The sequence below is a fragment of the Saccopteryx bilineata genome, chromosome 4 (assembly GCF_036850765.1).
Source record: "Saccopteryx bilineata isolate mSacBil1 chromosome 4, mSacBil1_pri_phased_curated, whole genome shotgun sequence".
Taxonomy (NCBI): Eukaryota; Metazoa; Chordata; class Mammalia; order Chiroptera; family Emballonuridae; genus Saccopteryx; species Saccopteryx bilineata.
In genome coordinates this window covers 251,136,134-251,159,870 of record NC_089493.1, presented here as the reverse complement: position 1 = coordinate 251,159,870, position 23,737 = coordinate 251,136,134, and the positions used below count along the sequence as shown (strand labels likewise).

The 23,737-nt window shown below is 37.6% G+C and overlaps 1 protein-coding gene and 1 pseudogene across 1 annotated transcript in view; one reads left to right on the top strand and one right to left on the bottom strand.

Moving 5' to 3' along the window:
- DMXL1 (Dmx like 1) overlaps positions 1-13,585 on the bottom strand; it is a 157,501-nt gene extending 143,916 nt beyond the window's left edge. The window contains 1 exon segment of the mRNA XM_066274147.1: positions 12,989-13,585. Coding sequence (XP_066130244.1) covers positions 12,989-13,075 — 87 coding nt within the window. The 5' untranslated portion in view covers positions 13,076-13,585.
- A 6,869-nt stretch (positions 13,586-20,454) lies between these two features.
- On the top strand, positions 20,455-23,493 carry LOC136334207 (prefoldin subunit 4 pseudogene; annotated as a pseudogene).
- The last annotated feature ends 244 nt before the right edge of the window (positions 23,494-23,737 follow it).

The window sequence follows — 23,737 nt, the reverse complement described above, 5'->3', positions numbered from 1 at the left end:
TGTTTTGGTTTATTTATTTTAAAGACAGAGATGGACAGACAGACAGACAGGAAGGAAGAGAGATGAGAAGCATCAACTCATAGTTGTGGCACTTCAGTTGTTCATTGATTGCATTTTCATATGTGCTTTGACTGGGGGCTCCCACAGAGCTAGTGACCCCTTGCTCAAGCCAGAGACCTCTGAGCTCAAGCCAAAGACCCTGGGGTCATGTCTATGATCCCAAGTTCAAGCCAGCAATCCAGCGCTCAAGCTGGTGAGCCAGCACTTAAACTGGAGGAGTCTGTGCTCAAGTCGGCAACCTTGGGGTTCTGAACCTGGGTCCTCAGCATCCCAGGTTGACACTCTAGTCTCTGCACCACCACCTGGTCAGGCAAGTTCTTAAAGTTTTAATAATTTTTTTTTCATCACTTTTGCACACACATATATACTTTACTTAACGTAAAAAAAATATTATACTTAATATATACTTTATGACTTTAATTTCTACCAAACCTAAAATAGTCCTGTATACAATTTACCAAAAACTATTAGGAAAGGGACTTGAGAGAGCATACAAAAATTAATCTGCTCATATTACAGACAAGAAAAAGATGCCTAATAGGCTGACATAACTTCTTAGTGGCGAAGAGGGCATGAGAACCCTGGTCTCTTGATTTTTGAGCTAGTGTTATTTCCATGGCACCACTAGAACTTCCCTAATTAATCATACTTGCTCGGAATTTTCCTAGAAGAAATTAAAAATAATCAAGTCTCGTTCCACTAGCGTCATATAGTGGAAAAAATGGCACAGTAAACAAATAAAAAAATCTTATGATGGTCAGCTCACCTATTCAAATATACACAACACGATCATAAGGTTTGTCATATGACTATTAGCCAGAATAAGCTCCAAAAAACTTCATTTATTTCAAGAAAATTTTTCATTCACAATACTCTAAATACCTTAATATTTTAGCTCTGGTTAGGTAGTGTAGTTGGTTATAGCATCATCTCATTATGCCAAGGTTGTGGGTTTGATCCCTAAGCGGGGCATATAAAGAATTAATCAATAAATACATAAATAAGTAGAACAACAAAATTTCTCTCTCTCTCACTCTCTCTTCCTTCCTCTCCAAAAACAATAAATTTAAAAAATTATAGGAAATATACTCTAAAAAACAAATTCAAGAAAATTTTTCATTCATAATACTCTAAATATCTTAATATTTTCAAAACTGACTTTTCAATATTAAATTTTTATAAAATACTCATTTTCACTATTTCCCCAATATTGTTTTAAATTTTGAATGTTTACAACTTAGATATCCTCCTCGTTATATATTAAAAGTCTTCATAATTTTGCTTTCTTTTGTTATACCTGAAATAATCTACTTACTTTCAGATATTGTGTTGCAACTAGTTTTGTCAACTATGACTTTAAATTTTCCAGAATTAAGTCTCTACATTAATCCTGAAGTATCTCCCAAAATTACTGTTTAATATAGCAAATATTATATATTAGCAGAGTTAAAAAATGCAAAATTATCTCAGAAATACAGTTAGTTCTAAAGAGAGGAAGATGCCAATTTACAATACAATTAAGGCCTGACCTGTAGTGGCACAGTGGATAAAGCGTCGACCTGGAAATGCTGAGGTCGCCAGTTCGAAACCCTGGGCTTGCCTGGTCAAGGCACATATGGGAGTTGATGCTTCCAGCTCCTCCCCCTGTCTCTCTCTCCTCTCTCTCTGTCTCTCTCCCTCTCTCTCTCCTCTCTAAAATGAATATAATACAATTAACTCTCAATCATTCAAAGACATCCATTTTGGATTACCCGTGTTCTTTTGCAGTTGCTGTATTATATTATCACATGACTTTTGTCATTTATATTTTCATGACTTTTCCTTAGTGACAGTATTACAAAGTGCAAAGCTGTCTCTCTCTAGTTTTGCTAAACTTTAAATCCAAAGAAATTATTGAAATTCAACTGGAATATCTCTCATTCAGTCCTCACTTTCTTTTCTCAATGGCAATAAACTAGTAGATAGTGGAAAAATGGATATAACCAGCTGCACTCCACATTTTACAAGTTAACTATTATGCTTGGGGCTTAAAATAAAGATCTTCTGGTTAGCTTGACTATAGAATTTAAATGCTTACAGTGTATTTGACTGTATAATTAGATGTAGGATGCATGAAAAAACTCAAACCATATTTGCATTTTGTTTCATTTCTTAATCACTTTCAAAAACTTTTAACTGTGCCCTAAATAATCCTGCTGTGCACAGTTGAATAGCTATGATATATACCCACAATAGAATCTCATACAGCTGTAAAAAGGAGGAAGAAAAAAAGAAAAGGAAAGAAAAAAGAATGAGGAAGATATCTATGAACTGACAACGGGGATATTAAGTGGGGAAAATAAAACCAATGTACAAAAGGGTATATATACCAGTATGTTACTTTGCATGTAAGGAAGTAGTTCAATAAGAAAACATACATGTTTCTGCTTATTACAAAAAGAAACAAAGAAAAGATAAAATTAGGAAACAATAGAGTTTGTTAACTAACAAAGATAGGAGGGGAAGGATGGAGTGGAAGGGATAAAGGAAAGAATAACATTTCTGAGTATAACTTATACAGTTATGACTTTTGAAAACATATTAACATCATACATATTCAAAAATTAAATTAAATAAATCAGAATGGGGGAAAAGGGAAGGTGAAACAAATGAACTAATGCATTTCAAATGAATACTATAGCTACACCTAGAGAAAGAAGGCACGAACAAACTAAGTAACTTATGAACACAGAATTTGAACATATATTTTGTTTTGGGTAGCTGAAAGAAAAATATGAGCCTTTTTCCGATGTTTCTTCTTTTTTCTTTTTTTCTTTTTTTTTTTTAATTTAAGTTTTTCTCTGTGTCATTTCTTTTTTATTTATTCATTTATTTATTCATTATAGGGGGGAGAGAGAGAGAGAGAGAGAGAGAGAGTAGGGGGAGGAGCAAGAAGCATCAACTCCCATATGTGCCTTGACCAGGCAAGCCCAAGGTTTTGAACTGGCAACCTCAGCATTTCCAGGTTGACGCTTTATCCACTGAGCCACCACAGGTCAGGCCCGATGTTTCTTCTTTACTCTCACACTACTATCAAATTCACAAACCTCTGAGTATTGTGAGAAGGATTGAACCAAATCAAGCAATTCTGTAACACCAACTGGGTGTCCTACAATTTAACTCAATTCTGCCACTACCTAGAGATAGCATCAGATCCCACAGGTTAAGAAGGGTTCAGTCTTAACTGAGACTGCCCTCCACTTCAGAGGATAATCACAAGTATTAGGACCCTAGAATACCCATAATATCTTTCTGACTTGGCTACAAAAATCAGCGATTCCCATGATCTCCTCCTTGGATTTGATTACTTGCTAAAACAGTTCACAGAACTCAGAGAAACAGTTACATTTACCAGTTTATTAGCCATAAGTTAAAAGCTACAGATGAACAGCCATGTGAACAGATACATAGGGTGAGGTCTGGAAACGTGTCTAGTGCAGGAGCTCCACAGTCCCTGTGCAGTTGGGGTGCGTCACCCGGTACATGTATGTGTTTACCATGCAGAAAGCTCTCTGAACCCTATATTGTTGCAGTTTTATGGAGGTTTCCTTATGTAGGCATAATCAATTATTAACTCCATGTCAATCCCTCTCTCCTCTCTAGAAAATGGAGGGTGGGGTTGAAAATTCCAAGCATCTAATCATGGTTTGGTCTTTCTGATGACTAGCCACCACCAGGAGCTCATCCAGTTGCCTCATTAGAACAAAAGATGGTCCTAGTCTTCTTATCATCCAATTTACAAGGGTTTCAGCTCTGTGCCAGAAACAGGAGGCAAGGGGGTGGACAATGGCACAGAGATCAATACATATATTTTTTTATTACCTCTAAGGCAGAGTAAGGTGAAGAAACACAAACAAATGCTGAAGTATTTTTGTAAGTTTTTTAATTGCAGTGGTACAAACAATGCAATTCTAAAACTATTTTATACGTATTATAGAAATGAGCCATAGTTCTTATTATATAAGAACAAATTTATGAAATGGGGGAAGACACAATACAGTCATGTAAGGCTGGACTTATTAAAAATATTGATATATACCATTGTGTTACCTTGAAAGTTTTAATGTTTTTTTAAAATCCCCTAGACAAATGTTATAATCTTGTTAATGATTGTGTCATACTGTTATGCCCTCCCAACCTGTATGTGGTCAAAGGGTATATAACCAGCCTCTGAGATACATTTGGGGTCAGATATGCTCCGTGTCAGTCAAATGCGGCCGGCATATTAATAAATCTCCTTTTAATAAAACCCTTCAAAATTACAAAAAATATATTGATATACAATCATGGCTTCCAAAATGTACATATAGTAAATTCTCACATAACATTGTTGATAGGCTCTGTGACTTGATGTGAAACTATGTACAATGAAACCAGTTTTGCCACAGGTTAAATCAGGGGTCCCCAAACTGCGGCCCCTGAGGCCATTTATCCAGCCCCTGCTGCACTTCAGGAAGGGGCACCTCTTTCATTGGTGGTCAGTGAGAGTACTGTATGTGGCAGCGCTGCAAAGCGCAGCCTCACTCACTACAGTACTACTTCCGGTGACGCGGGATGCACACGTCAGGGCTCGGGAAGCCCGTCATATCACTTGTTATGACTGGCAGTGACAAATATGGAACTGGACATTGACCATCTCATTAGCCAAAAGCAGGCCCATAGTTCCCATTGAAATACTGGTCAGTTTGTTGATTTAAATTTACTTGTTCTTTATTTTAAATATTGTATTTGTTCCCGTTTTGTTTTTTTACTTTAAAATAAGACTGTGCAGTGTGTATAGGGATTTATTCATAGTTTTTTTTATATTCCGGCCCTCCAACGGTCTGAGGACAGTGAACTGGCTCCCTGCGTAAAAAGTTTGGGGACCCCTGGGATAAATGATACAAACAAGAATTACATTTCTGTGGCATTGTATCAACGTTATAACCACATAACATTGAATGAAATTACGTTATTCAAGGACCTGCTGTGTTTTCATGTACACATGTAAACATGTTTGTACATGTATATGTGTATGCTATATGCATATATCAATACATGTATATACTTGATAGTTCTGTCCAATGAAAGGGTCAAGAGGCAGACATTCTAGTAGCAATGAGATCATCAAGCATCTTGATCCTGGTCTCTAATACCTTTTCCTACTAAAAGAAATCAGGGCTTCTCAAAAACATGTCCAATTACAGAGCTGAGGTAGGGTAACTATGAGAGCCCAGAACACCTTGTTATGCCAGAAAGATAGTGAAGAAGAGAAAAAGAAAGAAAAAGGTAAAGAAAAGAGAAAAGAAGACCAGGTAAGAATCATCATCAATGGATACTAGATCCAAGAAGGAAATTTGGAGGAGGGTGAGGATATCTTCTGCATGGCGTAATGTGGCTTTCACACACTGCTTGTGGTTGCAAGTGGCAGGGGAAGGGAGGAAAACCAAACCAGTTTTACAGTGAAAACATTGGCCAACACCTTGATGGGTCATCAAAATCACTATTGCTAATGACAGATAACATGTGCCTCCAAATGTGATACCCAGAGAAGGACACAACATCATTTATACATAATTTTGCACCAAAATGCAATAACCTCAATCTAAGAGGAAACATCAGACAAATGCAAAATAAGAAAAGGTTTGTTCTTTAAAAGGGGGAGGGACGTATCATATTCTTTTTTCTTTTTCTTTTTCTTTTTTTTTTTGTATTTTTTTGAAGCTGGAAACGGGGAGAGACAGTCAGACAGACTCCCGCATGCGCCCAACCGGGATCCACCCGGCACGCCCACCAGGGGGCGACGCTCTGCCCACCAGGGGGCGATGCTCTGCCCCTCCGGGGCATCGCTCTGTTGCGACCAGAGCTACTCTAGCGCCTGGGGCAGAGGCCAAGGAGCCATCCCCAGCCCCTGGGGCCATCTTTGCTCCAATGGAGCCTTGGCTGCGGGAAGGGAAGAGAGAGAGACAGAGAGGAAGGAGAGGGGGAGGGGTGGAGAAGCAGATGGGCGCTTCTCCTGTGTGCCCTGGCCGGAAATTGAACCCGGGACTTCTACACGCCAGAACGACGCTCTACCACTAAGCCAACCGGCCAGGGCCCGTACCCATATTCTTCAAATGTCAATGTCAAAATGAATTTTTTTAAAAAAGGGAAGTGAAAAATGATGCTAAATAGACATGATAATTAACTGTAATACCTGCTCATGGACTGAATCCTGAACTGAAAGGAGTAAAAATGCTACTGTTACATCAACTAACAAAAGTAGAACATGGATAATACATTAAGTAAAAATAGTATATCAATATAAATTTATAAAGTTGATAACTGTACTGTGGTTGTATAAAATAACATTCATACTATGAAATACAAACTAAATTGTTTAAGGGTAAAGAGTCATGAATGTATATGTATCAATAATTTACCCTCAAGTGGTTCAGAAAAAAATTTTGTGGAAACACACACATACTGTGTACACAAATGATAAAGAAAATAGGGTTAAGTTATTACTAATACCAATCTAGGTATGAGAATATGCTGTTCCTAGTATTGTTTTTTTTTAATTTTATTTAATTTATATTATTTTATTTTCTAGGTATGAAATTATTTCTAAATAGTTATTTTCCATGTAGTCATGAAGACATCTAAAATCTAAATAATTTTTTCCAAGAAAATTAAAATGTACTTCCATCTTTCACAAACCACAGTAATGGGAGCCTATTTTTTTCTCGTCGGCATTATGCTGCTGGGCCAATGCTTTCCACTGGTATCCCACTTAACCATCATGACAAATCCTATGAGGTATTTACCATCTTCATTTGACTGATAAGGAAACTCAAGCTTAAGAGAGATTGAGTAATTGGCTCAGGTTTCACAGCTAGTATAAGGCGCAACTAAGCCTGAAACCAAGATATAACAAATGGGAATAAACATGCCCTTACTCCCTTTGCTGTGCTGTCATAAAATGCCTTATAAACACACACTGGTATGAGTTAATAATTGTTCTCTAATTTCTTCCCATAAATAAAAATGCCTAATTTGGATGTAAAGCAAACAGAACTCCTGTAACTGGTGGTGGGAATGTAAAATAAAATGGCACAACTACTATGGGAAGGTAAACACATGCAAACCCAATGATCTAGCAATTCCACCCTAAATCTATACTCAACAGAAACACATCCAGATGTACACTAAGAGACATGTACAAGAACATACATACCTATTCATAAACTGTTAAAACTAATAAATGAATTCAGCAAAGTTGCAAGATAAAAAAATCAACATATAATAATCAGTTGCATTATATTAACAAACTACTCAAAAAAATTTTAAGCAATCCAATTTATTATAGCATCAAAAAGAATAAAGTACTTAAAAAATTTAACCAAGGTAGATCATATACACTGAAAACTGGAAGACACTGGGTAAAGAAACTGAAGATGACATAAATAGAAAGAGATTTCATGCTCATGGACTTGAAGAATTAATCTTGTCAAAATGTCTATGTTACTCAAAGCAATCTACAGAGCAAAACAATGCAACTTTCACTGAAAAATCCTAAAATTCATATGGAACCACAAAACAGCCCAAATTACCAAAGCAATCTTGAGCTGGAGTCATCACACTTCTCGATTTCAAACTACTTTACAAAACTGTAAAAATCAAAACAGTACAGTACTGGTATAAGAACAAGACACACACAACAGAGAAACAGAATCATGAACCCATACATAAACCCAAGCATATAGGACCAACTAATCTTCAAAGAAGGCACCAAGAATACATAATGGGGAAAGGATAGTTTCTTCAATAAATGGTATTGGGAAAACTGGACAGTCACATGCAAAAGAATGAAATCAGACCCCTACCTTACAGCATACATAAAAATCAAGTAAAAATAAAGACTTGAATGGAAGAACTACAACCATAAAACTCTCTAGAAGAAAACATAGGAATGCCCTTCCTGACATTGGCCTTAGGGATATTTTTTCTTTTTTAATTTTTGACAACAAAAGCACAAGCAAAAGTAAAAAAGTGGGACTACATCAAACTAAACAGCTTCTGCACAGCAAAAGAAATATTCAACAAAATGAAAAAGTAACCTATGGAATGGGAGAAAATATTTCTAAACCATATTTGATAAGGAGTTAATAGCATATATATTATAGCATATATATATGGAACCCCCCTGTGCACTCTTGGTGGAAATGTAAATTGGGATAGCCACTATGAAACACAGTATAAAGGTCCTTCAAAAAGTAAAAAATAAAACAATTATATGATCCAGCAATCCTACTTCTGGGTATATAGTCAAAAATGATGACATCACTATCTAGAAAAGATATCTACATTCCCATATTCATTGCAGTATTACTCCTAACAGCCAAGACATAAAAACAATCCAAGTGTCCATCAACAGATGAATGGACGTATACAGTGGAATACTATTTAGCTATAAAAAAGGAAACCCTGTCATCTTTGACAACCTTGAGGGTACTGTGCCACTTGAAGTAAGTTAGAGACAAAAACTGTATAGATGTTATTCCACTTACATGTGGAATCTAAAAAATTTGTACTGGCCTGACCTGTGGTAGCACAGTAGATAAAGCATAGACCCAGAATGCTCAGATTGCCAGTTTGAAACCCTGCTTGCTTCCTGCTCCTCCCCCCACTTCTCTCTCTCTCCTCTCTAAAATAAATAAATAAAATCTTTAAAAAAATTAAATTTAATTAAAAAACTAAAAGGATTGTACTATCAGGAACAGAGTACAGGGGGTGATGGGTGGGGAAAACAGGAGATGCTGGTCAAAGGGTACAGACTTTACGTTATAAGACGAGTAAGTTCCAGGGATCTCATGGACAGCACAGTGACTACAGTTAACAATACTGTATTGTACACTTAAAAACTGTTGAGAGTAAAGCTTTAATATTGTCACCGAAACAACAAAATGGTAATTCTGCAAGGTAAAAGATATGTTAACTGACCTTTCTGTGGTAAGCATTTCATTACATACATACTTAAAATCATCACATTGTATACCTTAAACTTATATAGTGATTTATGTCAATTATAACTCAATAAAAACAAGAGGAAAAAGTTAAATGAATCTGTATAGATAATCCAAACTGGGTATCATACAAAATCACTTGGAATAGGCATATCTTTTTATGGATAGCAATAATAATTATTAAATTTAATTCTCTAGTGTTTATACAACATGCTAAGGTAATGAGGAAGTATACACACACACTCACAAAATAGGGAAAACAACCTTCAATTTAAAGTGGGCTGTGCGTAGTGTGGTGATTGCTGGGGGTCGGGGAGGAGGTTGTGGGGGGATAAGTGGTGACAGGCAGAGATACCTTGGGGTGGGGAACACATGTTACAGTGTACAGTGTGTTTTAGAATTGTGCACCTAAAACTGGTATAAATTTGTTAACCAGTGTCAAACCAATAAATTCAATAAGGAGGAAAAAATACATAAAACAGGCTGTGTGTGATTTTAAAATATTCTGCCACTAAATTCTTTAATAATAATCCATCTACCTGGATTTAAATAAAAATCTAAGATGTAACACAATACATATGATTTCTAGAACAAAATCTAAAACTAGTTTTACAGATTTTTCTGAAGTAAATTATTCTCACAAACTCACGTCAAGGTGCTCAAACTACATTGTGGAAGGTTATCAAAACTATAAGAAGAGCACTGCTTTATCAAATAAACTGCTATGCTACTTGCTCTTTAAAATTAATATGCATATATTACAAAATGGTACACAAGCTGCTTCTGATTGTAATGAGGATAATTTATGACCAACCAATGAAAATTAAATTGACAAGTAAAAATCTTTACTATTAGCCACATAAAACACTAAGTTTCAAATCCAAATAATGACTCTACTATTATATCTCATTAGTTCTCCAACTGCTGTCCTAGATGCTGACAATGAAACCATGGAGTACATACACAATGCAAGACTGGTTAATAGTATAATGAAAGTGCAAATAAAGTACTTAGAAAGTATCAGATAGGGCCAGTGCCTACCAGAAGTTTTCATATCAAGAGCAAAGTCAAAATAGGTTGATTCCAGTTTAAGTAGTAGGAAAAAAAAAGGTATCTAATTACTGGGTATAGTATGTTAATAATTGCTTATTTTAAAATCTAGACCCCATAAAAACTAGCATTTAATTCCCTTTCAATTTAAACCTGTCACACTTTACTGAGGAAACAGGATCTCATCTCTTGAAATCTTTTGAAACAGGAATAGGTAAGTAATCTGCAAACATGCAAAGGGAGGAACTACAAACATAGGACTGTCTTTGGAGAGAGCATAATGTACCGGGAGGAATAAAAGAATTCTTCAAAGGCAGCCTGTAAGAGGAAGATCTCATGTCCTTACCTCAAGTAAAACTGAAATTTAGAGAGATTTTTTAGTCTGCATATACCATGTACCATTACTGTTTGCTATTTTCCTATCAATAAAAAAGAACTCAAAATCAAAAGAGGTTAAAAATAGGCTGACCAGGAAGTAGTGCAGTGGATAGAACATCAGACTGGGACACAGAGGACCCAGGTTCGAGACCTCAAGGTTGCCGGCTTGAGTGCAGGCTCACCAGCCTGAGCATGGGATCATAAATGTGACCCCATGTAGACTGGCTTGAGCCCAAAGGTTGTTGGCTTAAAGCCCAAGGTCACTGGCTTGAGCAAGGGGTCATTCACTCTGCTGCAGCCCCCTTCCCAGTCAAGCCACATATGAGAAAGCAATCAACGAACTAAGATGCCGCAATGAAGAACTGATGCTTCTCATCTCTCCGTCTATCCCTATCTATCCCCTGCGTGCGCGCTCTCTATCACACAAAAAAAATAAAGGTAAAACGAAAATTCAATGAGTAAATAATAAATAGATTCTGCTTTTAACATGGAAGAAAAATGAGCTTTCAAGAGAGGTAAAATTAAGATGCGTACAGTGTCCAAAAAATTGAGGGCACAAAATTTAGTTTATAATAAAACTATCAACTTAATGTTAAAGAATCAGGGATGAACTGGCTGCAGAAGAAAAAGGTGATCAATTGTTAATCCTTATACCACAAAACTAGAGGGAACTGGGCCTCTTTACATTAAATAAGTATATATACACATATAGTTTTTCACTGTATTTACTGCCATGCTTCCCGAGATCTGGAAGAAATCTGCAGTAGGCTTGGTGGGAGAAGATTAAAGCCTGGCTTATGGAAATGGACTTTAAAATTCAGCAGGAGGGAGCAACAAGCTGCATGATGGTGTAAGAATGGCTATGTAAGCTTTGGCACATTAACTCACGTTTCCTTTAAAATAACATAGAGGCATTCATCCAGGTTTTATATACATTTATATAAAATATAAATGAGTCACTTAGGTATATACATAGGCTAACATATTGTATATGCTTTGACTTTCACACGACTGCTTACAGAGATTTTTAATGCCTTCTTAGAAAAAGATCTTAGGATTTACATAGTACAAAGAACCCATATAACTTTAGGAGATGACAGAGAATACCATGTTAACCATCCAATAATCTTGCAGTAGTGAAACCTCCTTGAATGAAATGCTGTTCATTCCCTCCTTCTTAATAGCAAGAGCAGAGAGCAATGTCCACTACAGCTGCTCACTGAAACCTTCAGATTTACTCTTCTGAGTATTCTGGACAGGTTAACAGAATTAGAATCTCTAAAACAGCTAGGTTCAAGTGCAAGCTAAGACGTGTACGTGTTCCTCTACAGAAGAGGTACAGACTCTTTTAAAGCAAAGTATCTGGTTGGCATAGATCTAAAAACAATTCAGGAATTAAATGCATGCACCATGTTAAATAATAACTATTATTTATTCCACTGGCAAAGACCACAAAAAAAAGTCAATAGTAGACAAAAAGAAAACCTGGATATCTGTCAAGCTGTTTACTTTGTTTCATTTATTTAGGTAAACTTTAGTTTTACTTTAAATCACAACTAAGCTGTAGCTACATAAGTTGTAGCACAAATCATTAGCATTGTAAATAAATGTGTTGAGATATAGAGTGCCACGGGAATACTGACTTATAGTTTGAAGTTATTATAAAAATTAAGGCAGAAAATTCCACTATACTAATAAGTAGGCAAAAATTTGGGGCCCTCTTCCTTCCAATATCTGGTAAGATTAATAAAAAAACAAATCACTTTCAGTAAGCCTTAAAGTTCAATTACCACTACATCGCAAAAAGGAGTTCTACTGGGAAACAGTAATACAACTTTTAGTAATTAATGTGAGCAATCTAAAATAAATAAGTTTCCCAGGATTATTCATGAGAAATAGTTTTTACTTTCTAAACTTATTCCTCAATGAATTTGAATGAAAAGCACTATTTTCACTATATTTTTAAGCAGCGCTAGTTGTTAACAATGAGGAACTGTTTGAAGACACCCACTCTTTCTAACTACAAGGATACTGGACCTTAACTAAAGAATGAAATCAATCCCAACTATTTCTAAACTTGACAATTTGAGCCCACGCAGTGGGGTAGTAAAAAGTCCCTCCCTCCCCCACTCCACCCCACCCCCCAATTACACAACAACGATTTTTGTTTAAACGACTTTGGCAAACCATCCCGTCCCAAGGACCTCAGACTAAACATCTGAAACGTCCTACAAAACATTCTCACTTCCGACCTCAAGCTCGGTACAGTAAGGACCTCAATAGGGAAAGGTTTCTGTCTCCTCCTCTATCCAAGACCAGGTGCGCCCGGCCCTAGGGGGCGGGACCTCTATGAGGACCCGGGGAACCCGGCGGGGGCGACGACGGTCTCCCGGCCTCCGTGGGTCACGCTGGGCCGAGCCGGGCTGACTCAGGGACGCGCACCAACCGCCCGCGACGCGGGAGCCTCCCTGACTCACCGTGAAATGCTGGTCGCCGACGCTGCCCACGGAGAAGCAGTGGTCGCCGGGGTTCACAGCCCAGGTCAGCACCTGGTGCAGGTTCATGGCGGCGCCCTAGTCCTGCAGCGGACGCCGGGGCCGGCTCATGCCCGGGATCGGCGGCGGCTTCCTTCCCTCCTTCCCTCAGGGGCGGCGGCAGCTCTGGGGCGGCGACCGCGGCAGCGACGGGCGCCGAGAGCCGGAGCCACTTGTCTGGGGCCAGCAGCTCCTCCCGAGCTCCGGCAGGCGAGGCCTGGAGGGGGCGGGCCGGCGAGGGGCGGAGCGCCGTGCGCGTCCGCGCACCTGTCACAGCCCGCGCAGACCCAGGTGAAACTCCAATGGACTCAGCGTCCACAGCTCCCGCCGACTCACCGGCCGGGAAGGCTGCTCTGTCTACACACTTCTGAGCCCGTGTGGCGTAAGCAGCACCCGTCCGCCCTCTCCGCCTAACCTGTTCCTTTCCGGCTCCCGCGGCCGGCACTCCTACAGGCCCCGGCGCTCACTACGCATCGCCAGGGCCTTTTGGTCGAAATATCGCGAGACTTCCCGCGGCCAAGAAGAGTACTGCAGTCAAGAACTGACCCTTTTTTTTTTTTTTTTTTTTTTTTTTTTTAACCACAGTACAGTATACAGATCCGCAACTGGATATGAAAACTCCTCTTCTGGTCAGATACTGGCCAATCCCAAGCTCCAGTTCACCTACGGCTCCGCCTACTACTTGAGAAACACGGATCTCTACGAGGCTTGAGAGAGACTGTCCATTTGGGTGTTGAACAGAAGGACCCTAATAGAGACATAATGAGCTCAGAAACAGGTAACAATTTTTAAAGTACACTCTAGGGCTTAATCTGACTGTTGTACCAGAGTTTAAAACGGAGAAGTGCCTTAGAAATGGAGTTGCAGTGTCCTGATAGAAACTACAAGTCCCAGGATGCACCGCTCCCGTAGGCGTCTCAAGAGTACTCCCAGTCAATGTGACTCTGGAAGTGTCTCTGTCCCGGAGTATTTATTAGTACGTGCGTGTCCAGCTCGCTGAACACTGAGTTTGAAAGATTTAAACTTAACTTGACAACTACCGAAATGTTTTCACCTAAGTTTATCCTGTTGTCCTGTAATAATCCTGTCCCAGTCTTGTGTTGAGCATTTGCTTTGGAAAAACCTAATTCCAAAATGATTAGTGTCGCAGCTACAATTGTGAGATTACAACTTTCCTTGTATTTTGACACAAGTTTTGCATTATTTATGATAAACACTTGTTCATATATCTCCTCCCATATACTGTAAGTCTTTTAGGGAAAAACTGTCCTGCTTATCTTCGTAGTCCCAAGTATCTGGTGCAGTGCCAGTTCCAATTTAAAATTTTTAGTTCAGTAAATGTTAAATGAATCAATGTAAACGTGAACTCTCCACTTAAAAAGAGTAGTTTTTTTTTTACTTTATTCAATTTATTTTAATATTTTTTTGTTGTGGTAAAAAAAAAATACCTTCATACTAGTACTTGGATGGAAGGAGTACTAATAATTTTATTTCATTTTGTTTTACCTAAGTTTTTTTGCAACGTACATTTACTTTGTTCTGAAGTAAAAAATTACTTTAAAAAACAAGTTTAAGAACAATTTCTTTTAATTTGAAAGATGTAAATGAATTCCATTTATTCCAGTCTCTTCATAAAAATGAGGAATTTAAAACTTAATTTGTCGTTTAAAAAAACTATCTTATTGAGTATTAGCATTCTTACAGTTTAATTTGCATTTTAATTGTTAATTCAAATTTTACTCAAAGTGGCTTTAAGTTAATTTTATATTTTAGACCCTAAAGCAAGATTTTTCAATGTTCTACATAAATTGTGTATCTGGCTCTGAAACTTAACATGTTGACTCATTTCATTCTACTCAGTTAGGTTTTGAAGGGCATGCAGTGTAGCAGAACAAAAGAAATGACATGGCCTGGTAATTAAGAAATCTAAGATTTATTTCTTCCGATCTTGCTGTGCGACCTTGGAAAGTCTTAATATCTTTGAGACTCGTTTTCCTCATTTGTAAAATTAAGTTTAACCTGATTATCACAACATTTTGCTTGGCTTTCTCATTCCTGCACTTCTAAGTACATCTCTTTTTATTAAACTCCTTGAAATAGACTACCTGAGTTTAAATTCTGGCCTAACTACTCAGAAAAATTACCTAACCTCTCTGTGCTGTACTTATATATAAAGTGAGGACAGTACATAGTAGATTTTTTTTATTTTTATGCAATTATCATGAAGAATAAGTGAGAACAGTGTTTAGCACATTCACAGAATTCAGTGGATATTAGCTATTTTATTATTATTTTTAAACCTGACATTTTAACATATATTTACTCTTTCTAAGGTTTTACAAATAGTGTCAAACCTCAGCCCAAATCTAACTTTCCAGAGATGTTTTAGATTTCCACTAATGCTTTTGAAGCCAACCCAGTCTGTACCCAAAACTGTGGGACTACAAAAGCTAATGAAAAGCAAGGACATTCTTTTGCCTCTGTTTGCTGTCAACAGAGTTGACTACATATTCCATTAGCAAAAATTTATGCAGGAAAAAGAAAGGATAGTAATCCAGTACATACAGCTATGGTGAATCACAGGAAGAGAGCAAGAAGGAAGTTAGAGAGGAAAAAAAAAACATTACGGGGAATTCATAGGGACTAAGGTTCTGAAAACTCTTCCACGGCCCCTCCTGATTCCTGTTTTTTCTTTTTTAGTTTTCATTGATTGCTTCTCATACATGCCTTGACCAGGGGTGGGGGTGGTGGAGAGGTAGGCTCAAGCTGAGCCTACCCCTTGCTCAAGTCTGAAGTCAGAGACCTTGGGCTTCAAGCCAGCAACCTTCAAAGCGTGTTGATTATCCCATGCTCAAGCTGGCGACCCCACACTACTCAAACTGGCAAGCATGAGCTCAGGCCACTGTGCCACCACCAGTCAGGCCTGATTCCTGTCTTGATTAAGGTATCTGTCATAAATTTTGACAGCTCTTATTTATCAGAAATACTCTACTACTTTATTAAATTGCCCATTAATCCACCTATCTTTGATAGACAGCAGAATGAACTATTTCAATGAAACAACTGTTTGTAATTTATCTATTTCCTCCACTGCAACTCTGGCCTGCTGTCTGATTTTATACAGCCTCTGAGTTAAAAATAGTTTTTACATTTTTAAATGGCTGAGGCCCAGGCTAGTTGGCTCAAGGGTAGAGCGTCGGCCCTGCGTGTGGATGTCCTGGGTTCAGTTACCGGTCAGAGGACACAGAAGTGGCTCTCTGCTTCTCTCCCTCTCCTGCACCCCCTTTCTTCCTTCTTCCCTTCCTGCAGCCAGTGGCTCAGTTGGTTTCAGTGCATCAGCTCTGGGCAGTGAGGATGGCTCCATGTAGCCTCTGCCTCAGAAGCTAAAAATAGCTTGGTTGCGAGCATGGCCCCAGTTTGGCAGAGCACTGGCCAACAACCCCAGATGGGTTGCTGAGTGGGTGGATCCCAGTCGGGATGCATCCAGGAGTCTGTCTCTCTATCTCCCCTACTCTCACTTGGAAAAATATAAAATAAATGGTTGAAAGAAATCAATATAACAATAATACTTAATGAACCTGACCTGTGGGGGCGCAATGGATAAGGCATCAACCTGGAGCACTGAGGTCACAGGATCGAGACCCTGGGCTTGCCCAGCAAGGCACATATGAGAAGCAACTATGAGTTGATGCTCCCGTTCTCCCCTTCCCCACCTTTCTCACTCTCCTCTCTCTAAACTCAATAAAAATTTTTTTTAATTATTTTTAATTAAACAAGGAATATTGATGATACATGAAAACTATGTGAAATTTGTATATCCATTAATAAAATTTTATTGGAACACAAACATGCAAAATGTCTATGGCTGCTGTCACACTATGACTGCAGGACAATAGTTTAACAGAGACCATCTAGCCAGCAAAGCCAAAGGTCTACCGGAAAGTTCTGTTCGTTTTTGGAATAAAACAAAATACAAATTCTTCTGACTTAATTCATGGGGCACCCATCTTGAATATTTCCACACCAATCCTATCTTCTGAATATGGTCCGAAATGGTTTGCTGAGCTGAATTAAGCCTTTCTGCAATCTCTGATGTTGTCAGAAAAGGATCTTGCTCCAACAAGGTCTTAACAACATCCTCATCAATCAAAGATGGTCTCCCAGAACGTGGCTTATCAGAAAGGTCGAAATCACCTGTTTTGAATTTTTTGAACCATCTTCTGCATGTCCTATCAGAAACTGTACCTTCACCAAACACTTTCAATAAATTTCTACATGCTTCTGTAGCATTTCTTCCTTGTTGAAATTTGTAAAAATACAGTGGCATAAATGAACTTTATTATTAGCCATGGGTACACTATCGCTTCACACATAAGACTAACGTGAATCAACTTTGTTTTAGTTAATTTGCTATGACAGTGTGTATACATTAAGTGATTAAAAATAGGCAACATGTGCCAAATAAACATGTGCTTACGTGTCGAAACTTGTTGTGATAGAAACAGACAGAACTTTCCAGTAGACCTTATATTTACTATTTGGCATTTTAGAGAAACATCGGCTGACTACCAGCCTATAAGAAGGACCTGCTCTATGAGCTATGAAATGGGTTTGCTATGCAGAATTGTTGTTGTACTGCATGGCAGCTTAATTTGCAAAACATTGAATGTTAATGATTACACAAGTATCTTTAAATATATCTATTGTGTGTATCTCTGATTCCCCAATATTTGTTATAGTGCAAAGTAAATAGTCACTAATAGTTGAATGCAAAGATGAATATAAACAGAATCTGACTCCCATATATATAAAAATTTCCTTGGAAGAACTATCCCAGAGAGATGGCTATAGATAATCCCCTTACTTCCAAGCTGCTGCTCCTCCTAGATCACACCCTAATGTCCTTCGCCTTTTCTTGACAAGGGTCCATTTCTACTTCCAGTCCTTACTTATACAACTTGAGTGTCATTCTGACCTTGTGGCAAAACTAGTAAGGCAAGGAAATGGAGGAGAAGGTAACTTATACCTGTCTGCCTTTCATCTTCCCCTCCCTGGACCCTACTGCCCAGAGACACAAATGCACGTTCTAACACACACACACACACACACACACACATCACAGGGAATTCTTGAATCTAATTATTTCCTGAACTGTAATTAGATTTTATTATTCTTTCCCTTGAGTGCTCAAAGGCTGTGTGCTTTTATGTATTATTCTTTAGGGGTTTTTTTTTTTACTTTATTTAGTTTTATTCCTAAGAACTGAAAGGGGAACAATGGCCAAAAAAAAGGAAGTCGTTTTAAAAAAGTAAACTTCTGTATATTTTGCATTATTACTAGCAGTAAAATCTCTTAGAAAACCAAAGTGCTGCAGTTTCTGGGACTGCCAGGCCAAAGAGAAGTTATGCTTTCTTCAGTGCTAATCTTAAAGGGGGAAGGGAGACTTTTATTAAAGACGCAACATGATGACAGTAAGGAGGAAGGCAACAGGCTAAACTCTAAGGTCCTCAGGAAGAAGAAGCATATAGGAAGCCAGCTCAGATTTGACTGCCTGATATCCTTGTGATTCCTCTCTTCCTGCTGCCCTCATCCTAAACTCATCTGTATAAATCCCTGTCCTCCCAGGGCCTGTGCCACAGGAGCCAACAATACAAACTTCAGTCCCCACTGCCAACACCCAATCAATGAGGGAGGTTATAAGTAAAGGGAATGAATCCCTAATCTCATAACTAAGGCTAAATCAGGGGGACTGTGCTGCTGGAATTTCACACAAGTATTTCAAACTCATCTCATAAAAATAATATATGAGGTCTCTGTGCAAATAAGACACTGACTCCCCCAGGAACTTGCCTATGCTGCCAATAGTAACCTTGCTATAGCAAAATCAACCAGGAATATTATAGGTTAAATAGATATTTGAGCAATGATACAGGACCCTAGTCATCATTTATAATGTTATTATAGAAAAGTTAATTCCAATGCCTCTAAAATTTGGAGATTGCCATTAAATAAATGCTCTTGGCTCACTATTGCTCGGCTGGAGGGCTGTCTACCTTTAAGCATTTAAAGGGCAGTTATTTATAAAAACCACTGTTTATTAAACAACTACTCTACACTGTAATAGGTATTTTGTTACCTTATTTAAATTGCAGCAACCTAGAAGGGCAGTGCTTGAATTCAAATAATTTAACAACCAGTTCTCTGCCCTAATGACCATTTTAAGTACAAGAAAACAATATACCAAGAGGTGGTTTATTATTTCATGCATTTAATACTTAAATAGGAACAATAAGAGTACATGAAAATATGTTATAAGAGTTTTAAAATATTAATGAAAAAATATTAAATAGTACCTTACAAAAAAACAGTAAAATTGTTATTTAAGATATTTCCATATTCTTGATTGGTGTCCTCACTTGCAATTTTCTTTGCTTTTATCTGAGTATCATCAGCTGTGTGATTTATCCTTAACCAGGTTTTCACTGTAGGAGTTGGATCCCATCTCTTGACCTATGAACAGCTTAGAATACGCTGTTGCACAGAAGAACATTAAGAAAGAGTAAGGGATGTAAATTTGTGATTTTCACATTGGTCAGCTGCCCAGGCATCCACCTTAGAGAGAACCCTGATTACAAGTGCCATTTTAACAACTGGTTTGCTGAACTCAACAAAAAATTAGGTATTGGTTTTGCCAAACATGTGTGAACTGGCTGAATCCTACCACTGTGTAAGGGTAATATCTCTGTTTTACAAATGAAAAAACCTAAACTCAAAGAGATTAAATAACTTGGCAAAGTCACATTAAATTTGTACCAAATCACCATCCAAAGATTTGAACTCAGATCTCTTGGGCTGCAAAGGCTAAGTGTTCTTTAAAGACCTCTGAACCCCAAGGTGAATACAACCAGAGTCTACCTCTTATCCTCTACCTGGAAAGGTAAGAAGAGACAGGAAAGGTGAGTTGATTTATTTAAAGTGGGTCTTCAGGATTCTCTGGTGAAAAAAATAAAATCTTTTAAAAGTTTTCTCCTTTTTCACAATGAAGGGAAGCTCATTTCCTTACCTTGACCCAGTTCTAAACTATAAAGGCCAGCCTTTGTTATAAGGTAAAATAAACAACTCCAAAAAACTCCCTGACACTCAGCCAATTAGGTAAATATTCACTTGGTTAAAGGCAAATACTTCTGGGGAAGTTTTTGAACCACCAATAAATCACACACATTAGTTTGTCTTTACCAGGTGTGGCTCTCTTGTGCCTACTGGAGTTTTCATTAGGAGGAAGCAGAAATGAAGAGTTGTTATTTTGCTTTCCCTCTCTTTCTGCACCATTGTGGTATGTACTGTTGATTTGTTCCTTTCCATGTCTTGTCACAAAAACTTTCAGGATCAAATAATTACTGGCCGTGAAGATGGGGGCCACGATGAAGAAAGTGGCTGCAGAAGTCAATGTCACTTTTGAAGATCAACAAAAAAATAAACAGATTGACTAGGAATACAAGTAGAATCATAGACCTGAAGGAAGAAAAATGTAATAAAGAAACAACTCCAAACTTTAGAAGATGCCTGTGAGGATATGCTTGCAGATGACGACTGCCTAATGGTCCCTTATCAGATTGGTGATGTTTCCATTCACCATTCTCAAGAGGAAACAAGAAATGTTAGAAGGAGCAAAGAAATATTTACAAGAAGAAATTGATGCCTTATAATCCAGAGTGGAGTCAATTCAGGTGTTAGCAGATTTGAAAGTTCAATTATTTATAAAATTTGGGAGTAACACAAACCTTGAAGCTGATGAAAGTTAAGCATTTTTTAATACTACTTTAAAAATTTTTTAATATACTTTAATATTATTTAAATGATCATTTCCCTTCAAATGATATGGAAAGCAAAACTTAAAAATCTTTTTTATTTATTTAATGAAAACTTGCCTATTTGCACATCTTGCTTATTTATTTTATATTTTTAAAAGAAGACAATCTTCATGTATGTGTTTTTCATGACAGTATGTCAAGTTTAGGAGTTTTATGTCATCTTATTGAAATCAGGTAAGAGAAAAAGAGTAATTACTGGCCAGGAAACAATAGCAGAATTGTCCCATTCTCCAATAGATTCAGATGAAGTCTGCTAATAAAATAAGATACAACTCCAAAAGGCGACATTGGGGAAGAACCAAGCTGTGTCAATAAGGAATCACATGTGAGATGGCGCACAAATTTAGACTATTTCAAGGTCACCTACACCTTACTGTCTGGACAGTTGAACTTGTTTTATTGGGAAACTGATTTTTCTCTTTGTTTCTTTGCTTCTGCACAAGTAGGTTGGTTCAATAATAAATATGAGAACTTTTGTTTTAAAAAATAAAGAAGTAATTTTGAAAGGGAAAGGAGAGGCCATAGGAAAGACAACAGCAAGGAGTTTTGTTTAGTCAGGAGCAACTTCTGGGCAGTGGACTCTGGGGCAGGAATGAAGAAGAGAGACTATCCCAATCAAAACCTCAGAGAATTATTTTATGCATATTGACAAATTTATTCTAATGTTTTATGAAGAAGGCAAAAGCCCCAAAATAGCCGACACAATATTGAAAGAAAGGAACGAAGTTGGAGGACTGACACTACCCAATTTCAAGACTTATGTTAAAGCTACTGTAATCAAGACAGTGCAGTGTTGGTAAGAGGATAGACAATGGGACAGAATAGCCTAGAAATAGAACCACATAAATATAGTCAACTGATCTGTGGCAAAACAGCAAAGGTGGCGCAGAGATAGTCTTTTCAAGAAATAGAGCTGGAAAAAACGGGCAGCCACATGTTAAAAAAACTAGACACAGACCTTACTTCCTTCACAAAACTAACTCAAAATGGATCATAGACCTGGATATAAAACACAAAACTATAAAACTCCTAGAGGATAACATAGGAGAAACTAGATGACCTTGGGTTTGAAGGTGACAGATACAACACCAAAGGCATGATTCACTAACAAAACAGAGGATGAGCTGGACTTCATTTAAGTAAAAAACTTCTGCTCTGTGAAAGACAATGTCAGGGAATGAGAAGACAACCATAGACTGGGAGAAAGTATTTGCAAAAGACACGTCTGGTAAAGGACCTATCTAAAGTATACAAAGAACTATAAAACAACTATATGGTTCAGAAATGGGCCAAAGACATTAATGGATACCTTACTAAAGAAGATGTACAGATGGAAAATAGTATATGAAGAGATGATTCACATGATATATTATCAGAGAAATGCAAATTAAAACGACAATGAGATACTACTACACATCTATCAGAGTGGCCAAAATCTGGAATACTGAATGCTGACAAGGAGGTGGAGCAACAGGAAATCTTATTCATTGCTAGTGAAAATGCAGAATGATACAGTCACAGTGGAAGACAGTTTGGCAGTTTCTTATAAAACTAAACTTACTCATGTCATATGATCTATCAATCGTGTTCCTCAATATTTACTCAGAGGAGTTGAAAACTTATATCCATACAAAAATCTGCAGACAGGTGTTTACAACACCTTTATTATAATTGCCAAGATTTGGAAACAACCAAGCTGTTCTTCAATGGGTGAAAGGGTAAATACACTGCTACATCCAGACAGTGGAATATTACTCAGTGCTAAAGAAATGAGCTGTGCTTTGGCTGGATGGCTCAGTTAGACCATCGTCCCAAAGCTCAGAGGTTGCTGGTTTGATCCCTGGTCAGAGCACAGATCTATGTTTCTGTCTCTGTCGCTCTCTTTCCCTCTCCCCCTGCCTTCTTCTCTCTCTAAAATCAACAAATTAAAAGAAAAATAAATGAGCTATTAAGCCATGATAAGTCATGGAGGAACCTTAAATGAGGAATATTACTAAGTGAAAGAAGCCAATCTAAAAAGACTATATACTGTATGATTTTAACTCTATGACATTTCTGAAAAAAGCAAAACTGTGGAGACAATAAAAAGATCAGTGATTGTGCAGGATTGGGGATGGCAGATAAATAGAATATAGAGGCTTTTTTAAAAGGTAGTGAAAATACTGTGTATGATACTATCAAAATGGGTCCATGTCATTATATATTTGTCGAAACCTATAGAATGTCTATCAAGAGTAAATCCTAAAATAAACTGCAGCCTTTGGTTGATTGAACTGTGTCAATGTAGGTTCATACATCATAACAAATGTGTCATTTTGGTGGGGGATTTTGATAATGGGAAGGATATGCATGTGTGAGGGCAGGGGTATTTGAGGAATCTCTGTTCTTACCTTTACTCTTGCTGTGAACCTAAAACTTCTCAAAAAATAAATTTCTTAAGAAGTGTGATTTTGGGAAGTCATCAGAACCTACCACTTCACTTTAGCTAAAAAGGTGAGAAGAGATAGGAGAGGTAAATTTACAGAAATTTTGGAACTATTTCTCAAGCATGGGAAATAATTTCAAAAGACTGATCTGTTCTGGAAGCAAATAAAACAAAAGGTGTGTGTGAAAGGGGGAAATGTTTTTTATTCAATTAGATTATAAACAAACTTATCAGGAACTATGCTTTCACTCTCTCATAAATATATTTCAGAATAACTGACGAGGCAGAACATAAAATTTTCCAGCCCAGAAGAAACTGCTGACCTCTTTTCTGCCTAGAACACCATAGCAAGTGCCCTTGAAAGCCATCTATGTCTATGTAAGAGTTACTTGAGTG